The sequence below is a fragment of the Vidua chalybeata genome, chromosome 20, assembly GCF_026979565.1.
Source record: "Vidua chalybeata isolate OUT-0048 chromosome 20, bVidCha1 merged haplotype, whole genome shotgun sequence".
Classification (NCBI taxonomy): Eukaryota; Metazoa; Chordata; class Aves; order Passeriformes; family Viduidae; genus Vidua; species Vidua chalybeata.
The window spans coordinates 4,886,616-4,909,436 of record NC_071549.1 but is presented as its reverse complement, the minus strand read 5'-3'; the positions used below and the strand labels follow the sequence as shown (position 1 = coordinate 4,909,436).

At 41.4% G+C, this 22,821-nt stretch overlaps 1 protein-coding gene across 9 annotated transcripts in view; it reads right to left on the bottom strand.

Moving 5' to 3' along the window:
* The window catches only part of CUX1 (cut like homeobox 1), a 270,952-nt gene that overhangs the window by 208,284 nt on the left and 39,847 nt on the right, over nt 1–22,821 (bottom strand). For all 9 annotated transcript variants that reach the window (XM_053960856.1, XM_053960859.1, XM_053960858.1 and 6 more), the window contains exon 2: nt 12,342–12,452. In XM_053960856.1, coding sequence (XP_053816831.1) covers nt 12,342–12,452 — 111 coding nt within the window. The remainder of the gene's footprint in view (nt 1–12,341; nt 12,453–22,821) is intronic.

Sequence of the window (22,821 nt, the reverse complement as noted above, 5' to 3'; positions counted from 1 at the left end):
GATGCTTTTAATCACCCCAGCCCTGAGCAGAGTGCAGGACTGCAAACTGCTGGGCACCTTGTGTCCTCTCAACTGACCATCAGCTGAAGGACTGCAAGAAGAAAGCCATGGCACTGAACTGCAGCCTCCTGGTCCCAGTGTTTTTAGGTAAATACAACAGCATGTAACTTCAACATGTCACCAGGAGACTGGATACAAAGCTTCCTAGCACAGTGACTAGACAAAATGTAAAATAAAATGAAATCAGAAGGTTCCCTATGGGGTCAGAGCAGTAAAACTGATTCTGATTAAGTTGCATTACCAGATAGAAGCAGGATCTCAATAATTTACAGCCAGAGACAGGATAAGTGTCCATTAGTATTAGTGTCTATGGATGTACACTTTCTATTTTTCTACATTTTTAAGGCCTCTGAGACCATGTCTGGGCCTCCAGCTTTCCCTCTTCCTGGCTCCAAACCATTGAAGTAAAACCCCTTCCCCCCAGGCAGAAAAGGAGCCTTCCTCATTAGCATCCTCTCCACCCCCAAAGGGTGGGTAAGGAAGAAGGCAGGATTATTTGAAGTCAGTCTGGACACAGTAAATGGTCTCTAATGGTATCTAGAACACAAAATTCATAATAATTTGAAAAAGTTATGAGGTTGGACATGATCCAAATTCAGATGAGCACAGCACAGCAGGATGTTCTGCAGATGTGTCAGTGCCTCTTAAGTTTAGCAGTCCCTGATTTTTTTTGTTTGTTTTTCATATTCCTTTCAGCACCAGCAATCTTGGGACGGGCACACTTGAAGCCAAACCAAGAAGTACTAAAGGAAATAAAAAAAATAAGCCAGATCAATGCTTACAGAAACCTGAGCCCATTATATTAATTGTGTCTAAACCTCCATCAATTGTGTTCTTGGCCATTTTCCCTTGGAGAACCAATGCAGAGTGGCTGCACTCACTTTGTGCCTCCTCCACTAATGAGCAGCCTCATGCCACTTCAATGCCTCTTCCCTCCCAGGAATCATTACCTCAAGACTTAGAACTAATTTGACAAAAATCTGTTCTGCACCTTCATCCCCCGGTTCTGGAGGCACTTGCTGACAGGTCAGAACAGCTCTCCATCAGTCTCCAACAAAAACAGATGAGTAAGAATATCTGGGTAGAGGTTTGGACTCTTTTTTTTTTTTTTTTTTAATAACTGCTTTATATTCAAGGTACCTGCACTTTCCCATGTACATTTTTGAAAGGAGTGAGTGGTATGAAGTTACTCTTCTTGCTCCTTCAAATTCTAGAGACTGAGGGATTTTTCAGACTGTGAGTACAATGAAATAAAAAAGTAAATCATCAGAAAACAAACCAGCAAGACTGCAGTGATGGTTGCTCTTTACTGTGTCCCCAGTTTTGGGGTGGGCAGGAGATCCCAGCAGTGGTTCTCATGCCCTTGGGATGCACTGGGACCATCTCCTCGTCTTTTACCCCTCCCTGGTGCTTTCAGGGAGTGGGGAAGGAGGGTAACGAGCTGCCAGACACTCCTGCAGCTGATGAGCAGCAGCCACCCAAGAGGTGCTTGCATGATTTTGTGTATAGAGAGCTTGTAAAGCACTTTGGGAAGCTGAGGGATGAAAAGGACTATATAAACGTAAGATATTATTATTATTAAACCAGTGATCTGACAAGAAGAGACAGCTCTTCAAATCTCTACAACAGCTTGAGCTGAAGAGATCAGGGAGTCCAATTTGAAAAAATAATAATTTGAAACGAATTGGAGGATTAGAAGTGGCAGCTCTTTTGTGGATTCTCCATGGCAGGTAAATTTAGTAGGCTACTTTAATTTTGCATCGTTTTAACTCCTGGCAATGTCCTGTGCATTGAATCTGACAGAGAGACAGAGTGTTTGAAGCTGTCGTGGCTACATTTTAGTCTCCCAATTTTACAATCAGTGTTTGAATCTGCTACTACAACTCTGGGTACAGAGATCAGAGGCTTATCAAAGAGGCATCCATTTCAAAGACAAGCAGCAGCTTTGACTTCATTCCTTCAATGCTTAAAATTCCTGAAAAAGCAGATGAGCATACCACAAAATAGGTCTGAAGGAAATCTCTCTATCGGCTGTAAACCTATTTCAGTATTAATTTTTTAAGGATCTATTTTGGTCTCAAGTAAAATGAGTGTGTTTAGCAGAGATAATCCTCTCAACAGGTGAGCTTAATATATGCCTTTTCCAGTGACTGACTGAAAGAACATTTTAAACTTATTGCTTTTTCAAGCATTAATTGAAGAACTACTTCAACCAGTTAGCTGATTTTGTTTAAATCTTTTTTTAGACTAATAATGTCTTCCCTTTCCTAACAAAGCAGCACTTCATTTCTTTATTGCTGCCCTTATTTTACCTGCATGGATGAACCAAGAGCACTGTGGGCAGCAACACATGTAATTTGCAATAAGATGCCAGGGTTAAAAGGTGTATCACACACTGGAGGGCTGCTTTCCACACCCAACCCTTGGGTTTAAGCTGAGTTTCAGCATTCACATGAGTGATAATCATGTGAATTCACATGATTATTCTGAATTGACATGACTGATCAGTATCACATCAGTATGGATGTGAACCTGGGTGATCTTCTTCCTTCTGATCTCACAGCCATACTGCCCACCACTGAGACCATTGCCCACTCCCTGGAACCAAGTGCCTGGCTGATTTTTGCTAGAAAGCAAGAGGGCATTGCTCCAAAGTGATTTGGGAATCTGATCCCAGTTCCTCCAGCTGAGCACTGCCCAGCCCAGGGAGGCCCTGAAAAGCTTGTGCAGGGAGCAGTGGAGAGTTTCCCACAGACAATGGACAGTTTCCCAAAAAGCAGTGGATATTCTTTCAAAGGATAGAGCTTCCCAAGGAGCAAGGGATGATGCTTCCAGACAGTCAAGTATCCAGGCATTGGAGGCAGGATAACCTGGCTCCTGCCCAGGCAGGGCAGGTGAGTGCAGCCCCAAGCCCACCCCTGGCTTCTTGTTTTCACTGAGTGCTGCTGGTTGACCCATCCCAGTTCTTCAGCACCTCATCAGCAGGACTTAGAGGCAAGGGGGATGATCAGCAACAGGTTAATTAGTCTGATGAAGGCCTGGGAGATGTGGCACTGGGAACTTGGTGCTGCACAGTCCCAGCCAGCTTGAAAGGAGCCGCCCGCTGCTGGCAGCCAAGGAAGGCATTAAAGCTGCCTTTGAAAGCCATGGCCGTACCAGCACAGCTCCACTGCAGGTGTGGACATGCCCCACAGTGCACAGAAAGTGCTGAGGAGTTGGGCTCAAATCGCTGCTGACAAACAGGACTCAGGAGGTTTAACACTTTCGGGCGTTTCTGAGAGCACTCCCAGCGCCCTCTCGCAGCGGATGAAAGGTTTGGATTAGAACCAGCTTTGAACCTGCAGAATGTTTGCAGAATGTTTTCCTCAGAGCAGCTCATCTATCAGCATGCAGCCCAGCAACACAAGTTTCTTTTGCAATATCTTATTAAAAGGTCCTTGGTGCCCACACACACACACAAACACTGACAAACCTGCCATATTCTTCAAAATACTTTAAATTACTGGTTTTTACCCAGTAGGAAACAAAACACGTAGAAAACCAGAGCAGAAGCTTTTTATGAGATGTGATGGTGCTGTATCTACCATCCAATTCCACAAACCAGATTGCTTTCATTTATGAACTGAACATTTTTCATTGTTTTCTCCATTATAGAGAACCACAAGAAAACCATTTTGGACCAGAAGTGCCTCAAGTTTGGGTCCTTTAACAGCTTTTATCTTAATCAGTAATAATAATAGAATCATGGGATAGGTTGGCTTGGAAGGGACATTAAAGCTCATCCAGTTCCACTGTCTAGGTTGTTCCAAGCCATCCAACCTGGTCTTGGACACTTCCAGGGATGGGGAACACCACCCCAGTGCCCCTGGGTGACAAAATGAATAAATGTGTCCCAGTGGCAGCCCTGTGCCACCAGCACCAGCACAGAGCTCATTCCCAACTCCTCACCCTTCCTGCTCAACACTGGCCTAGTGCTGCTACTGCTGAAGAAAAACCTCCTTTTTAAAAAGTCACTGGATGTTCAATAGATAAACAACCACCTCTGTACTTAAAAAGTGCAGAACTATGGCCATAAATAAGCATTAGTGCTTCAAAAATTGTGAAACCACAGCTTTATGGTTTTAAACAGAGACAAGGTGGAATCCTGAATGGTGGCAATGTATTTCAGATGAAAGCTTTCAAGGAGATGAGGAATAGTTACAGGAGCTGGAACCTGAGTAACTACACTTGCATTAAATTATTCCATCTGCAAGTCCATTAAAAATTGTTAATGGTTTTGTATGGCTTTAATATTTATTGGGTGGGTTTATTCCTATGTGAGTCATACATATTTATTACCACAGGCCAGATAATGGTTATTAATAAAACTTCTTTTATTTGCATACTGTCTTGATGCTGCCCTAAATATTTACAACTGGTCTATAAAATATAAAGAATCCTCCAAAATTCTAAATAGCACCAGGGATGCATCACAACTTTGCTTTTTGTACTTTATTACTTTTTTTGTGTTTTGCTTTTTCGAAACTGAAAAAAACCCTCAGCCTGGTAAATCCATTTCTTTTCTCGAGTCAAAAAGCACTAATTCTGTCAAAGCTTTAAAGCACTATTTGTGTGGAGGAAGTGAGAAGAGATCCAAAGTTAAAGCAGGCTGGTTTTTTATAATTAAGAAAATACATGTATTTCTACACATAATTATGAACAGTAACAAAAGCTCAGTATTAAAATAGGTCCACTGAATCCCTGGAATTGTGCCTGCCAACTAAAACACCTACTATGAATTTAGTAATGGGTTATGCAAACATAAATTACAAGGCCAGACATTTTAAAAGGAAAAAAAGGTGATTTATTGTCACACTGGAGACACGGCAGGATAGAAACACAATTTCATTTTTCCATATATTCATCAACACTGCAGATGTGTTAATGCAAAAAGAATTCCAAAATAAAAATTACTCTCAACTGCTCTAATTCTCATCTGTCATTTAATTTACTTCAAAATTGTTACCAGGAAGCATTTTCTTGTTTTAAGCAAGCAAAACACACTCAAAATTCCTGGAAGAAAATAGGTTTTAAGAGCATTTAACAGACACTTCTCCCACTAAAAATCAAGACTTTATCCAAAACTGACCACAGCAGAGTGGCCCTGCAGAAACTTGGGGCATTTGGGAAGGTGTTTATTAGAAAAGCTTCAAACTACCATTTGTACTCTGGGGATTTGGTTTGGGAGTATTTTTACTCCCCATATTAATAGTTTCTGGTGTTCTTTCAAGCAGATCCAGGTATTCACTTATCCACTGTCAGAGCAAGGACAAGAATCTCTTGTAACTGGCAACTCCTGTTAGAAGAGTTATTTGTGACAACATTGTGATTTTAATGAGAGCAACATGTTCCTTTAATTACACCTGAGTCACTTTGAGGTGGTGCAGATGAGCTGAGGCTTACAGACAAAATAAAAAAGGAAAAATACTAATGGAAGATGTTTAATTATTTCTTTGCTTGGTAAATACACACAGGAAGGAAGAGCAGGGATATTGATGCCTGTTATTTTTATAAACTCTTGAAAATAAGTCAAACTATTGAAAATAAGTCAAACTATTTTTATAACTCCTGAAAACAAGTCAAACTTGTTGAATTATTATTGTTCAGAGTAAATTTAGGAACTGAACTTCAGACTCACTTTGCGAGTGATCTCCATATAAATTCCAAGTTTTATACTTAGCTTACCATAAAACAGAAAGTAAGAATGGCTGGTAATTGTTGGTACCACAGTGAGAAAAATCTCAGTTATTTCAGCTAAAAAAATGACAATGTTTTCCCTTAAAAGCCAGTCAATGGTACATCAATAAATCACGTTATATCTTAATGCACACTACATGAAGTACAAGCATCCTGCAGGAGGAAGGATGACAAATGCTCTGGCAGGCTGAGTTTTTTTCCTTGAGTTGTGACCTTGAAAAGGTTCTCCTCTTTCAGCCCTCACCCCCAACCCTCCCCTGCTCTGGCCACTTTCCAACTGGGTCAGCCCTGCAAGGTTCAAGCACAGGCAAGAGCAACCAGGGAAAAACAAACTGTTTGCTTTGCCTTCTTTCAGCCTCAGTGACAGCAGAAACTCACGGCAGCATCAAAGGCTTAACAAGAGAGATTAACTTGTAAATATTTGCTTACAAGTGTGTCCTTTGTAAACCTCAGTAATACCCCAAATATCCCCTTTTCTCCTCTTCTGCCATGGAAAATGCTGCACCCTGGGCATTGCTGAAATCCACCAGCTGCAGCCAAAGCTGGGAGAAGAAAAGTGAATTTTTGAAAATTCTCAAATGAAAGAAATCTACATTACTAACAGCAAGTGACTTCAGAGGAATTAATTTGTTAACTACTCCAATGAGTTGGGTTACATCAGATGCGTTCCCCTCTTGAGTGTTTTTGGAACTCTTGAATAAAGTAATTGCCTGTATATTTTCAGATTTACAAAAGACTTTTGAGGTAAATGTGTTGTAGAAAATTGATTTAAGGTCATCTTGAGAGAGAAACAGCAACTCAAGGTGGCCTAGGTGATGTGATTTCAGAAAAATGCCTTAAATAAACTTCTCTGCCTAAAAACACACAACACAATCATGACTTCTGCAGGTCAGGGGAACTCTTTTCCTGGGTTTCACAGGTGTTTCCAAATGGTGTTTGAAAATCATGAACTATGAAATCCTCCATAGCAATAATTCCCAAAATATGGCCTCATTTGCTAAAAATACTTTCTCAAGCCCTGTTATTCCCAAATAAATGGCACAGATTCTGCTGCCACCCTGCCCTGCTGGGAACAGTTACGACAATAAAGACAATTATTTAAAAAAATTAATTAATGAAGTTTAGTGAGTATGGTAGGAATGGTCAATGGAGGTCAGTTTTAGGAAAATCCTAGAAAAATACAACTGTGAATTATAATTGTTTTAGTGTCCTCTCAGTTCCAATAAAAAAGCAGCAAGAGATGGTAATATAGAAATAGATGTCAGAAACACTGATGTGAAACACTGTGTGATGGTTTCCTGTGAACAAAGAGAATATGTTAAAGTGAAATATGTATTAAATAATCCATCCAGGATAAGGCTAGACCTGATTTAACCCCTCTGACTCCACAAGAGTGGTGTTTAGATCACATTTAAAGATATGGAGATAGATTTTATTACTTTTCTGGAAAAGTCACATAATAATAATAATATACTTCTCCATTTAGCTTTTGAAAAACCAAACCCATGTAGTACAAATTATCATAAAAATAATTTACCTTTGGCAAGCAAAGCTCTTAAGAATAAAAATGTGGGAAGGCAGGACATGACATCTAAATATTCATCAAAGGGGGGAAAAAGAGAAAACTAGGAGGGAAAGGGAAAAAAAGAGGAAAAAGGAAAGAAGAGAGGAAAAAGAGAAGGAAAGTGGGAAAAGGAAAAAGGAGGGGGGAAAGAAAAAAGAAAACAATAAAAGGAGAGGAACAACCCAGCTGTAGATGGCAGCAAATCAATATTCACCCCTCTGTACACAGACACTGAGAACATCAATTATCCTCAGACAGACTGTGTGTTTTCAGTAGATTTTGTTATCATTTCCACTTTGTCACACAGACTAGACCAAAGTTGACTGTGCAAAGTCTCTGGGAATCAACATTGCCCACAATTCTGAAGATCTTGCTCTCACTTCAAGAACTAATTCAAGCAGCAGATTTTTTTTTTTTACCCTTAATTGTATAATCTTTTGCTGTAGAGAGTGGCTATTTCAATAGAATACTCCAGAAACACCGGAGACAATGGATTTGAGAATTTTGCACTTTGAAAAACTGAGCCCTTCCATAACAACTGTCTTAATTTCCTTTAGTTCCTCATGACTTGCGTTTATAATGATTTTTTTTTTTTAAGCTTGTGGATCTTAAAGATAGGCATCACCTTGACACACAACATGATGATTAAACCATTACTTGTGTAACAGAAGATTTTACAGGCATCTTCCTTTCTCTTTGGGGAGCTGCAGAACTGTGATGGAGCAGGATGGGGATGGTTTGGCTGACACTGATAGAAAACAGCTTTGATGTAAGCAGGTAAATGTCATTTATTTGAGATGAACCAAGGGCTCGGGTCAGAAGGCCAGTCAGTGCTCAGGTATTATTTTATTATTTTGTTTTCTAGCACTTTCCCATATTCCACTTTCCAGAGTATCTTTGTTTGAGAATTTATGTTTCTGTGCTTAGACGTTCTCCCACACCCCTCCATAATTCTGCCTACTGAACCTTTAATCTGCTTTACAGGATTCAGATGGGAATTTGGGCATTTAAAGGTAATCTTGACTTTCTCAATCTCACCAGTTGAGTTCATTTACAACCCAGAAACTGCAAAGGGCAAAACCAGTGAGGAATGACCCATCCAATTTACCATTTCACCCATCAGGATAAAAACCAGAGCCCGCAGCAACAGGGCAAGCTCCTGTCTCTAATTCTGGCCTTTATGCAGGCACCTCACATCTGCCTCATTCTGTAGAGCTCACAATCTCCCATCACAAAATTACTTTCTTATTTCATTTCCCAAGAGCAGCTGACCCAGGCCTCCCAGGCTGCTCTTTTGCCTTGTGACCCCTGGTAACAGCCCCACAGCTCAATATTACCTGGCTTACCTGGCCAAGTCCTAGAGAAAAGCAATGGAGACTTACAGGTTAAACAGTCTTAAAAGTGGAAGTATTAGATAAGCGTTTCAATGTTTAAAACAGAAATAGATAAGCAAAAAGTTGTTACTGAGCTAAGAATCTGGGTAAAAACAAAAGCAAGGTTATCAGCATTAGGAGCTATCTACACTTCATTCCAAAAATTATTAACCTGTGCACCTGGAATTATTTAGACTAAAAAAACCCCAACTCTCAAAGATGGTCATTCAAACATTCTGTTATTCACACCAGAATTGACATATGAGGACAGGATTAAGTAGAACAAGAATTTCACAGAGGTTAAAACACCCCAGAAATACCACAGTTGGTCACAACAGTTCAGGATTGTCACTGTAAGAAAATAATCATCTGATGCAGGCTGGCAATTCACATGATATATTTTGAGATGTCTTCCAAGTAACAGTCATGTAAAATTGATGTTTCAAGTAATCTCCTGACCAGTCTCAGCCTTCCACAGTAGCTGCTCAGGGAGAAACAAATTGAGACTGAAAATACTCCAAAACATCTATGAGCAGCAGGTCTGACATGACCTCCTAAAAGGTGTGAAGAGGTAAAGAGTATTTTTGCAATAACAGGTTAAGAGCCCCTTCTGAAAGTTTCTGCACAACCACTGCTGAGTTTTCTGTTCATGTAAAGTTCCCAAACATGAGATACTTCTTCCCAGAGTCATCTCCCAGTATGCCAAGACAGAAATAGTATTTTAACATTTTTAAATACCAGAAGCCCTAGGGACATTCCTCCAAACATGAAAACATTGTATTGCTTTTGCAGCAATTTGATAATTTGCAAAGAAGGCAGAAATGACCCAAATAGATCTGTCACAACTCTTAAAGTAAAAAGAAACAGAAGTATCCTCAACCTCATTAGGAATTTTTGGAATCCTTTTCTGCAGCACAGGAGATAACTTTCAAGGGGATATTATGGAAAGTCTAGAGGCAGCAATGAATAGGAAAGTCAAGGCAATTCACACTTGTCTCCTGATTTATGGTGGGACTGGCAAGGGCAGAGGAAAGGAGATGTTGGCACAGCCTAAACCAGGGCTGCACTGACAGGGATGCAGGCAGGGGAAACACAAAATGGAAAGTACAACTCTGAAACAGATTGTTACATTTAACAATTCCATCTTTGTGGCTTTGTTTCTTCTTTTAATGCCAAGAAAGTTGTTACTTCATCGTGGAAATTGAAATTGAGCTGTACACTGGGTTATTTATCTATCTGAAGAACATTCTGCATCCAGGCTGGTTTTCTACCACAGAACTCTTTTGTTAAGAAAAAGAGCACGTTGGATGTTTTAGGAACTTAAATGTATCAGTTTGGAGATGCCAGTGTCCCCCTGTGCATTCCCTGTCCACCTCAAGGATGCTTCCCATCCTGGGGAGGTTTCCAGGCAAAGCTGCAGTTACTGATCCTGCCTTCTGATTTCCAACTGCCTCCCAAAACTGCTGAAGTTTGGAGCAGACCTCCCTGCTTTTTGGGAGTGCAAAAAGAACTGAAGGTGAACACACACTGCACAAGCTGTAAGTTTTGTGTGAGGAGGAAATCCAGTGCTGTTGTCCAGCTGGACACCCCCATCTACCACAGCAAATCCCTTGGACAGGACAGAGTTTCCACATCTGAGCTCCCTCCATGCCCCTGGAGGCAAAAACTACATCTCAGGTAGGCTACAGCTGCCTATTCCTACAGTTCAGATACTTCCTTCTAATTCTTTGATCCCATTTTCATTCTTTCTCTGTCAGAGGAAGTAGAAGTTGCTCTTCAGAAACAAAGCTGCAGAAGAGCACCACGGCAGAGAAGGCAGACAAAGAAACAACCTATAAAAATCATGCAAGGTTCTAAAGGAATGTGGTTTCATAGGGGTCCCAGGACAAAAGATGAGGATGTAGAACCTAGTAGAGATCCCAATTTCCTCAAACACTGGGGATGTTCAGAGTGTTGTTTTTGAATAAATAAAACTCATGTATTCTGGAAGAGAATAGAGGCTACAGAACTGTATTTTGTAAAATAATATTTAAAACCTTCCCATCAAATGATTTAACTTCTGTATCCTCCTTACTAGAAAGGACTAATTGCATACAATTTCCCACTGTATCTCTTAAAGTAATTACAACAGGATCTATTTGCCTCTGTACATTCCTCTCCCACTGAGTAACCAAGGTGCTCTCACAATGCACTTTAAAAGTGCAGTGTTCTGGGGGTTTTTGTCTATTGCTCCCCTTCTGCTCCACAGAAATAAAACTGGCTTAAAGAAATCCTCCTGAAATCTGTAACATGTCATCAGATGGGAACTGGCAGCTACAGCCACATTCTAAAGAATTTGTCATTTTACTTATAGGAAAAAAAGGAAGGCAGCAGGAAACAAATTAGGTTTTGTAGTATGAACTTAAGCTTCTAGTAAACAATTGAAAATGTGGCCCCAGAATTCCATGTATTTTCTGGTTTCTGTACAACTTCCTATACTCTCCATATTCTTTCACTTCTGTCCTTCCTCCTTCTCTTCCCAACAGTTTGCAAAGGGAATCAACTCACCCTCTCACAGCTCCTGAACTCACTTTTCAAATTCTTTTACACCTTTTAAGAAGTCCTACTCCTTCAAAACTGCACTCCCCAAATTCTCTCTTCTTCAAAGAGAACTGATTTCTGCCCCACAAAGCCTCCTCAGGGCACCAGGTAAACAACACTGCCTCTTCCCCACGAGTCCCTCCTGCTCCCACATTCCCTTTGCCCTTGTTTGGGTCAGCATCCCCAGGATGCAGAGCAGCATCTGCTGCTGGAGAAGCAGCACTGAAGGTTAGGAGAGCTGCCTGCTGCTTCCCTCCCAGGAAGAGCCTTGGAAGGAGCTGGTGCTGGCATATCAGTTATCTGGAACTGGCTTTGAAATGCCACAACATTCCTGGATGAACAGATTGCTGGCAATCAGCAGGGAAAAAAAAAATACCCAAATCCACAAAACAAACAGAGGAGCCAGCCAGCCCTGAGCACTGCTCTGCTTTCAGCAGGGAACCAAGTGAGATTAGCTGTGGGTCTGAGGAGTTTAAACACTCCCAGCTTCTCTCACATAATATTCACCCTTCCCAGTTTTCCCACTGCTTTTACCCCACACCTGTGCTCCATGCACATCCTCCCAGGGGAGCTTGGCTCAGCCCTGACCTTGTGTTTCCAGTGAAATCAACAGCAAAACTTAATTTGATTTTTGATGGAAAAATGAGCATCTTCAAAGTTATGCCCTTGATATAGATTTATTTAGGCAGCGAAATGTCACTTTCTACATCCAAGTGCTTCCAGAGTTTGGATTGCTGAAGAATTTTTTTTTGCAATTCTCCAGGTTTTACATTATTATATAATTTAGAGCAAGCCTGTTTGAAGGCCAGTGTCCATGCTTCCTCTAAAACCACCAATCCACATTTCAGTATTTACAGAATGCAAAAAGCTCCCTGATGAGGAAAACATCAGAGATGAGCAAGTATAAATAAGGACCTGACAATACACACAAGAAAATTATAGAAATAAATCTTTAAGAAGAAATCATCACTTCCACATGCCTAAGACCACCTACTACAGCAAGAGACTGGGATAGCTTTTCTCCTTACCTCTGGAGTGTTTTTCTTGAACTCACGACTTTGCTCAATAAGTTTTTTCCTGGACTGCTCACTTTCATCTTGCCGGTTCGCCAATATTGTTGCTGTGGTATCGAGCTCCCTCTGTTAAGAAAAAGAAACATAAACAAAATAAACAAAACAAAACAAAACCCACCCAAAAAAAAAAAAAAAAAGAAAAAAAAAAAAGAAATTCAGTCAGAGCTCTGTCACAGAAATAAAAAACCCCAAACCCTCATACATACATCATGTCATTGGGAATATGGAGATGGAAGGGCTAGGGAGCAGCACAGAACAAGCACCAGGCTGCCAGAGATCTGACCTCCTGAACAACAGCAAATGAAGGGCTACAGCCTTTTGGATTCCATCTTGCAACCAAAACATCACCATTTTTCTCAAAACTATTCATGGCTCCACCCCAGCATGACAAAGGACAGGAGCAATGGCACACAGTACACACCTCCTAATAAATTCCCAGCTCCAGTGAAGATTACAGATCGTGGACATATTCAAACCAGGTTTATTTTCACCTGCTTGCTTTTTAAAGATACTGGTTTCCCTGTTTTGAGTTATCCTATTATAAAAATGTATTAATTCAAATATTGATTAACCTTATACTTGACTCTGGGCTGGTTACACCTCAGTCACTCTTAATTTCCTATGATATGCTGTATATAACTCCATACTGCCACTGCAGTGCTCTTTTCTATTTAAGTCTTGCCTTATTTGAATACAAAATTAGCTTTTTGGAATCTATTCCTCCAAGATTATTAGCAAGTATGTCCATTTCCTCTCCAAAACATATCTTTTTTTAAGCACCTGATGAATGCCAGAGTATCTTCCAACAGTTTCTACTGAGCTGAAGCACGGGTCCCACTGTTTTCCAGTTTTTTCCAAGTGTTTTATCCCCATCCCAATTCCTCCACTCAGTGCTGTGCCTCCAAATGTCACCATAACAGATTGAACGGGTTTATCAGTCCATAAACCAACAATACTCAATCTTCTGTGTCAGTTTGTGCCTCTTCTGCAGTATTTCCACATAATATGAAAAAACAAAGGCAAACCTCCCCATTCAGCTACAGACATCGTTCCCCAAGTCACTGGGAGAATCAAGAAGTCATAAAAGAAATTTACCACTGTTTTAAACTCTTATTAATTCAAAGAGAGAAAAACTTGGCTGTGAGAAAAGTTCATTAAAAGTGAGAACAACATGCTAGAGCAAGACTATCTTCACCTCATCCCTCTGCCAAGGTGCCTCCAACCTGCCTGCAAAACTCCCAATATTCTCCACCAGAAATTTGCCATGCTTCTGGAATTTGTTCGTAACTCAACCACCTGTAAGGGACCAAAAGCACAAGGCTGGGACCTCCTGTCAGGTCTAATACCAGACCCCAAATAGGTGGTCAAGTTGCTGATTTGTTACTAGATACAAACACTGCCATCTAAATACTCTGAAAAAGCCTAATTCCTAATTTTAGATACATTTTTGAATGGGTAAATCCTGGATGGATGCACATGTGTCTTATGGAACTCCATAGCTTAACCTCCAGATGGAAAATAAAAAACCTTTTGAATTCCCAACTCAAGAGGACCAATAATTTTTTTTCCCCTTTAGGTTTATTGGCATAAAATTAAGATTTTTTAATAAATATATGGATCATAGTTATCCTAATCCTTGGAAACCAGCTCAATATGACAAATGGATTTGAAGCCAAGCAGCGTGCTGGAACCAGTGACCTAAATATTGTCACTGAAATGCTTAAAAATCCTTCTATATCTGACATTGGGTAAAGAAACAGGGCAATATGTCCACCAGATCTTGGGTTGGAATTCTGTAACATATGTGAAATCTATTGCAGAAAAGTGGGAAATACTTAACAGTTGGATAAACCACATTTGAAATTCATCCCAGCTAAGTTTATGCAAGAAAAAAGAGCAACAGAAACCAATGTGGTTAAGCAGAACTATAAAGAGCAATATAACGGCTAAGCAGAAGGCTTTTAAAAAATATAAACAATCTGGTACGGCCAGAAACTTGGAAAACTATATTTAAAAAGGAAGCACACATTTAGAGCCAAGCAAAGAAAACACAAATCATGAAGTAAGAGGGAATTTCAGTGGAGCAAAGAACCAAGTGCTTTGGTTTCCGATATCAATCCCTAGCAAGGAACCTGACCAGTGGAAAAGCAGACTTTTAAAGACCTGTGCTTCCAAGTTTAGAGACAAGAAAGGAAAAGAACTGATTAAAAAAGAAATAGATTTCTTATTTTGTGCTACCATGAAGAGTCAGGTAGCAAATGACAAAGGACTTTCTCACCTCGCTGCCTGACTGAGAGCGGCGCCACGGCGCCCTTACACCAGGCTCCTTGCTGTTACTTTCTGAATTCCTTCTGGGACAGGTCTGATCATTCCTCCCCACAAAACATTTCCTCCTGTGGCATACCAGGCACAGATGTTGTTGCCAAGGAGAAGTGCCAGCACACCACTGCCCTGAGCTGTCTGACTCTGGGGGCTGCAGCTCCAGATCTTGCACTGATGAGCGACTGAGAGCATAAGGTGCACTTCCAGCTGAGGAGCAGCAGGTATCTAACCCCATGATCTGATACAAAATAAGGTGTGAAATCTTCAAGCCATGTCATAGTTAATAAGAACCAAATCAAAAGTGTTTGGAAAATTGCTAATCTTTTCTTCCTTACTTGATCTGAACAGTGGACAATGTAAGTTTCATTTATTCACACCTAATAATAGATACAGGATTACAACCCAAAAGGACTAATGGCAGATTTTTCATACTTTTGTGATTTAATCTCAGTCTTAAAAAAAAAAAATTAATGTGGCCAATGCATTATTTCTGCAAGCAGGCTCATTTTAAGGAGCAAATAGTAGTAACGTCAATATTTCAAACCTGACTACATTGTAACACTGAGACGTAAACACTTCCCCAAGCCTTGTAATCACTCTCTAAGTAGATAACAAGTAAAATGCGACATAATTCTGCACAGAGGGAAGTGTGTTGGAGAGTCAAAAATAGGAGCCCATGTCTCAGTATCATCCTTCATCCTTCCCTTTGAAATCAAAAGGGTTCCAATGAAAAGCAAACAAAAACCAGGGCTCAAAGGTGTTGCAGCGCTGACCTGGCCGTGGAAAGGATTCAAAGCCTGCAAGTGTCAGTTCCACGGACTCAACACTGGCTAATGAACTTTCTGGCCCAAAAGGGCCACCTGCAGAAAGGGAGTCACTGCTTGGAGCACATCTTGAGAGGACAAGCAAGACCCTTATCCCTCCCCCTGCCCCAAAGTCCCATCGATTTAGGGCAGGCACAGTTCAGAGATAACTAAAGAACTCTCTCCAGGGTTTCTACTTTGACCCATTGCAACAAATTTACTGGGGGTGGGAGGGAGGCAGTGGGAGGAGAGGAGACAAGAAAGTCTTATGCTCCTAAGTGTGGGAGTCATTAGGAACAGTCCCCAGAAAACAAACATTACAAGCTTTCTTTCAGGCGGCAGAGAAATAAAAAATCTAAAACTAGGAGAGTCAATCCACTATCCAGTGTAACAACAATCACCTCGGAGTGAAGTTATGTTCTCTTAACTCAGGTACTGCCAGACCCTGTTAGACTCCCTGCTCATCCTGCCTGTCACCCCAGGGTGATGTGGCTGCATGGGACCCACCAGAGCAGAGGGAGCCTGCTGGAAACATCTCATCCTTCCCTTCCTGCCTCCTGCTGCACTGAACCAGCTCCCTGTCCAGGGCCCAGCACCATTCCAGCAGGGAGGTGGGAATGGAGCTGGAGTGAGGGGGCTGTGGAATCCCCCTTCTTGGCACCCAGCCTGCAATTAGCTTGACCCCAAGTAATTATGAAACTGCAGGGTCACTGCAGGCGAGTTTCAAGGTTGTTTTCCTTTACTGCTGACATGTTTTTGCCTACCAGATGCATTCTTTGATAATCACCCAGCAGCAGGTCTGCACCACTGACCAGTTAAACACAACAAGGCCTTTCCTTTCCATAATAAGAAGATTCAAGTCAGCTCCTCCATGCCTGAGACCTGGGAGCTGCTAGGTGGCTGCTCTCAAAGTTGAGTCCTAAAAATTACTCGCTTAGGAAAACAATTTCGGAAAGAAATTGAACTTGCTTGGCTATTTATGAAGTTTCTGTTCCCTCACCCACTTCTAACAGTTACTGGCCACTGCCCTGCCATGGGCATTTCACAACGAAAGAAACCACCACACTTCAGCATCCCAATTCCCCCAAAAGCTGCTCCAACAACCATAACTAGTCTTCAGTCTCTGCTTTGAACCAGTATTCCCATGACCCACATGGATGAAGTGACAAAAACCTGTAATAACCACCTATAAGTACTGTGACATAACTGTATCCCAAACTTTTGTTATTCTCCCATATTTAAATGTTTAATCCTTGCTGCCTTTACCACAAAGCTCCTACAGTGGAGCAAGAAACACATATGACAACATTGGGACAAACTCATTATTCCCTGGTAGGCTTCCAGATGTGGATGCAAGCCTAAGCTGTGCCTTTGAAAGCTTTAAGCATGGCTGCAGAGATTAACAGGACACCAGGAAGAATTTTTTCATAGAAAAGGTGGTCAAACATTGGAATGGGCTGCCCAGAGAGCTGGTGGAGTCCCCACCCCTGGAAAGGTTCAAGAAACAGCTGGATGTGGCACTCAGTGCTCTGGTTTAGTGGTCAAGGTAGAGATCAGTCACAAGTTGGATTTGATGATCTCAGAGGTCTTTTCCAATTTTAATGATTCTGGGATTCACCATAAACTCATTTTACTTATTACCAGGACCAACACAAACCACAACTACATGTAGGATAGGTATTTTCTACCAGTAAATGTAGCATTAACCACTTCCCCTGAAATCCTGTTTCTGTGTATTTAAGGTATTTCCCTTTATCACCAGCTCAATCAGTTCCCCAGTCTACTGATCATCTGCTACTGAAAGGAATTTTCAGAAGTTTCATTTCTGTTTTCATCCTCTCACAGGAGTGCATTTGTCAGATCTATCAAAGCTCTCAATGTAGCTTTTTGCAATTTTTAATTTCCTATTAAAGGCAAATTTCCTGGTGCCAGGATGACACCAATGTAGAAGCATCTGGCACAACTCTGCACACTCACAGCCTGATTGTCTTGGGGAACTTTTACATTTCCCTGACTGCTCCATGAGGCAATCCACCCTTCAGTCTCAAAACCCCATCCTTTGCACCTATCCAGAAATCATCATACCAATTATATAAGTATTTCAAAATATTTCAGGAATTATAAACTGCTTTGCAAGCTTGGTGTGTTACTCTGGAAAAACAAAGCCATGTTCACCTGATAAAGCTCTAGATTATGACTGGGGGAGAAACCACAGAGCTGACACTGGGAATTTTTATTAATGTCTGTTTTGACTGTAAAAGACCAGCCCCAGTTCTCAGCTGAAAGTGCTTAGAAAGGTAAAATATTGTACGGATTCTGTGAGCAGAGTTTCTGTCAGCCTTCCCGTAAAGACCCTTTCTAAAACAAGCAAAAGGAAAGACCAGACAGTTCAACAAAAGCACATCATCTCAAGAATCGTGATCCCATCTTACAACTCAACAGTGACTGCTGAACAAACAACAGAAAGCAGAATACCTGTAATTTACACTCCCAGAGGAAGGAAAAAAAATCAGTAAAAACCCACAAGCATTAAAACATGTTTCTTAGGAAGCATTTTGCCACTTGGCAAACTGATGCAAGTACCTTTCACACGCAGAATTAGTTAGAAAATTTCAATAAACACATTTTACTCCGCATACTGAAGTAATTTGACTCCAAGTAAGTTTTTAAACAAGCTTTAACTGGAACAAATTTAGGGCTCTATGCAATACTTTTGGGACAGGGAGTCAACGTGTGTGGTGGCCACTGCATAGAACAACAAGAGCAAGAACAGAGGTGCCAATGGAGCCATCAATAAAATTATCTTAATTAGCAGGCTACTAAAAAAAAAAAAAAACAAACCAAAAGGAAAAAGTAAAAAGATAAAAAGAAAGGGTATTGTGGCTTTGTCTGCTCACAACAGCAACAGCCAGTGCCACAAATGTAGGCAGAGCCTATCAAACTATCTTGCAAGAGGGGAAAGGTAGCACTGGCTTTTCAAAAGGAGCTGCAATCAGCAGAAAAAAGCCACACAAATATTGATGCCAGCAACAAAAGCACTGTGAGGGGAAAAGCCTGGCAGTGCCAGAGCCAAGATGATTATTCCTGTCTTTTCTTCTACACCTTGAATTCAAAACTTTTCAGAAATTGCAAAGAACTGGAGACTATCCAATGCCAAAGGTCTGTACTGAATAAACCTTTTCTCTCACTCAAGAAAATAATGAAATGTTGCCTATTTGTTTCAAAAGGCAGTTTTTCTTCTTGCAGCATTATTTACTCCCTTTCCATCCTCCTCAAACCCAGGTGCATGCACAAGTCCCAGGCACGAGTGTCTCCAGCCCTGCTCACAGTGGCACCAGGTGGGTGATGTGCTCTGCCCTCTCTCCAGAATTAAGGCTCAGGTTCATTCACAGCGCCCTCAACCTTCACCCCAAAGCTTCTCTCCTCCTCCTGTTGCTCAGTTTCTACCCCAGACTGTCACTAATCCCTTTGTTCCCACCAGGTCCACCCTCAGCTCAGCCCTACAGCAGCACCATTCACCTTGAGCACTGGGTGAGCTAAAACCCACCAGGAGGGTGGATTTTCCCAGAGGCAGCAGCACTCCCTGCTCTCTGCATCCCCCAGCCTGCTCCTTTCCCAGCCTTCTCCCAGGCTGCTCTCCCACAGAAGCTCCAGAGTGTGAAACCCCCAGCTTCCATTACCTCACCCAAAGACCCGCTGTTGGGGCTCAATACCCGACAGAGAATCTGTCAGCAAACCCACTCCACCAGTTACTTAACACTCTGCTCGATTTTGCACTGCAGTTCGTCACACTTTGGAAGGGCACACATTTCCTAAAAAGTGAGTGTTTGCTGGGGAGAGGGCTCCCTTGGTTTTGCAAGCACAGCACATCCCCAGCCAGCCACGGCTCCCGTCCCGCCGGGGAGCTGCCTACAGCTTCTTCACCCACTTCCCACACCACCATTTCACACTCTTCCACTGAAAAACAAAAGTTCAGACCGCTTGCTTCAATACCCACAACAGAAAAAACCAAAAAGTAGTGAGTTAATTTAAGTGTTGCTGCAGTGAGGCTTCTCAGAAGGCAGGATTTCAGATGGATATAGCAAGGGGACAGTGGGAAGTGGTGAGGGCTGCTCCAGCTTGGAGCAATCTGCTCACCCACCATGCACTGGCTGTGGTGTAAAATCACAATACAACCCTGTGAACACCTGCTCGACTGCCCTGTGCTGGCTTTCTACAGCTAAAATTAAGTTCATCATGGTTAATCACTGGGAAAGAAACAAAAAAATGCCTCAGCCTTAGTATGGGTGGTGGGGATTCAAAGTGCATCTTCTTCTGCCAAATGAAATCAATTATGGGAAACCAAAGGAAACTCACTGCTGCTTGCACAGCCCTTGCCTGGGCAAGACCCAAGTCCATCTGCCTGACCTCCTGTCTCGCTGCCTGATCACAGGCTGACCAAAGCACAAAGCCAGTGGCCAAACTGACCATAGCTCTGACCACACCACGGCAGCCAAAATTACCCCGTGGCTGAAGTGGCCACAGAGAACATAAAAACCAGCCAGGAGATGATGGCACGCTGGCTCCCACCAGGCCAGGCTGCCCTTCCCATCCCCTCCACTTCTGTCACAGCCAGCAGGGGCAGGAGGAATGTCCCCTGTCCCCTCCTCAGCCCTCCACACACATGGGTGACAGGGAATGGAGGAGACTGAGAGAAAGCAGACAGCTCAACCATGTTTGGGACCCAGCAACGTGGGAGCCAGGAGATGCACAGCACCCATGACCCATAAAACACCTTCACTGTGCTTCTGATCCCACCACAGCAGACAGGAGATGCAAGCATCCATGAGCCACAAATGAAATTTTTGGTAGATGATTTTAAAAAGAGTTTTGGCCCTTAAATTGGAAAAACATATAAAATAAAAGGCAATAAACTGATGAATGGGTACAAACTACTGAATGCAATACTCTTGCCATTTGTCTGAAGCCCAAATGCAGCAGCACATGCTCAGGAGGAAGGGATTATTCTGCCATTTTGTAATAACACACCTTCAGCAAATGTCTTACTTCCAAGAAAGATCAGATTCATGAGCTACATTAAATAATTCTTTTGACCACAGATCAAAGTAAAACCTAGTCTTAAAAGAGTGGTTTCAGTATCAGAAAGTTCAACTCTTTAACTAAGCTCTGTTACATCATTTCAAGTATTGAGTTACTCTCGTTTCCAGCCTGTGCTGGTAAATGAAGCATGACCAGGCTTTAAGCAAGACACGTCCTGTAACACAGCCCAGGATTTATAACTTGCTATACAGGTTGCCACCAATAAATCAATAATATATATACACACACAGGTGTCTTTCAGTGTGAGTTCTGGGAACTTGCTGTTTGAAAAAGAAAAAAATAAACAAACTGAAGCTTTTTTATTTTTATTCTAAATGAAAATGAACTTGTTGCTCAGCTTTTAGTCAGCTTCTCCCAGCTCCTAACTATGCTGTCTTCTAGAACAAAAATTCACTATTTTTATTGGATTAAATGTGTTATTAGTTTTAATTTTTTTAACAAGGTTAACCATTACAGACTGAGTCCATCCCAGCCACCACTCAATAATCCTTCAGTCTACAAATGCAATTTCCAATCTCAAAGCTACTTCAGCTGTTTCCTAACATTGGGATATAAAATATTTACCAACAAAAGTATAAATACACACTGAAAAAGCAACCTAAAAATACTTTTAAAACCACATTTCAACAAAGTAATTCCTTCAGGGATGGGAAAAATTACCATGGACTTGAACTAATCACCTCGTGTTTTGCTCCCTTCTCATGTTTTTGGGCTTTGCAGAAATGGGATAATGGATGAATAAACTATCCTACCATGACAAATATGGTTTGGAAAGATGGGCTAGGCATAACTTGGAATTTTTTGTTGTTATAAGTTTAAAATTTTAAACCACAGGCATGTGCACTAGGGAAGATCTATAAAATGTATAATGGAAACACTTCCCTTCTAGCAGGCCCAGTTTCACCTCCCCTTTTACTGCTGACCCAGGGACACATTTAAATTCTGATTTTTTTCTTCACTGGAGGTCTCTGCTCCCTGCTCAGCAGCCCCACGGAGCAGTGGGCACGGGACAGGGACACAGAGGAAGCTGGATGGGGAACTTGTGTTAAGAAATCAGCAGTAACAAAAACAAGATCAGAAGAAAATTACTGGCAAATGAAATTGCTGTTTGATAAACAATTTAAGCAGGAAGAGTATTTGGCAGAGGGTTTCCAGGGAACGGTCCTTGACTCCTGACTAACATGTTTCCTCCCTTGGTCTGAGTTTGTTGACTTTCTGGGCACTGCTGTAAGGTTTAGGCAGTTTCCCATGATGGGAAAATACAGCTTTTTTTGAGAAGTTGACTGTGAATGCAATTGGTGGATGTTTTCTAAAAAATTATAGATATAAATAGGAAACAAGAAAGCAACAACTTCTTTATTTAGGCTTTTTCTACTACTAAAAAGTCCCATTTAGGCATCTTAGTATCCTTTCTGATCCAAACCCCAAACACTGACTCAGTTTGGCATGACAATACACGATGAGAAACTCCTATCTGGCATTTAATGCCAATAGCAAACGTGACACATTTTGGACAATTAAAGAGAAGACCAGATTTTGAAGCCTGTCAGATATTTTTTTTACAGGTTTTTATGTTTAATCTGGATGACTACAGTCCAGCATAAATAGATACCAACCCCACTTCACACTGAAGTGAAATCAAGAGGCAGAGGCGGTGGAATGCAGAATGCCTTTTCTAGGTGTTTCCCAACAACATATTGCAGTACTTAGTTAAGCTCATTTTCTGTGACATGAAAAGGAAAATAGCAGAATTGACTCATGAAGTAAAATTAGCTGATGTACAGTCACAAGGAGGCTGGATTGGAGCTGACAGCAGCCAGAACTGCATTTAACAAAAACTAACAAGCTTCATGCTAATAATGGTGCTGGTTCAGAGCCACAAGGACTATTCTCTGTATTTTTAACATGGTCTGACTGTTTTTAAACCAACATTTCTAATAGCATACCCTAAAGTGTACATCAGGAAATATTTAAAGACCTTCCAGAAGTGATGCATTAAGAAAGGCATTTATAAAATAGTTTTTAAACAATGCAAATCTGGCATTTCCAATCAGGAGATGCCTCCAAGGAGGCACCAAGCCATGGACAGCCAATATCTACTTGATCCATGATCACAACTAAGGTAGACAGGACAGTTAAAACACTTTTTAAACCAGGAAAAAAAAATGTTTGGTGATAATTTACAGAAATACTCCACTATTCACTGTAAC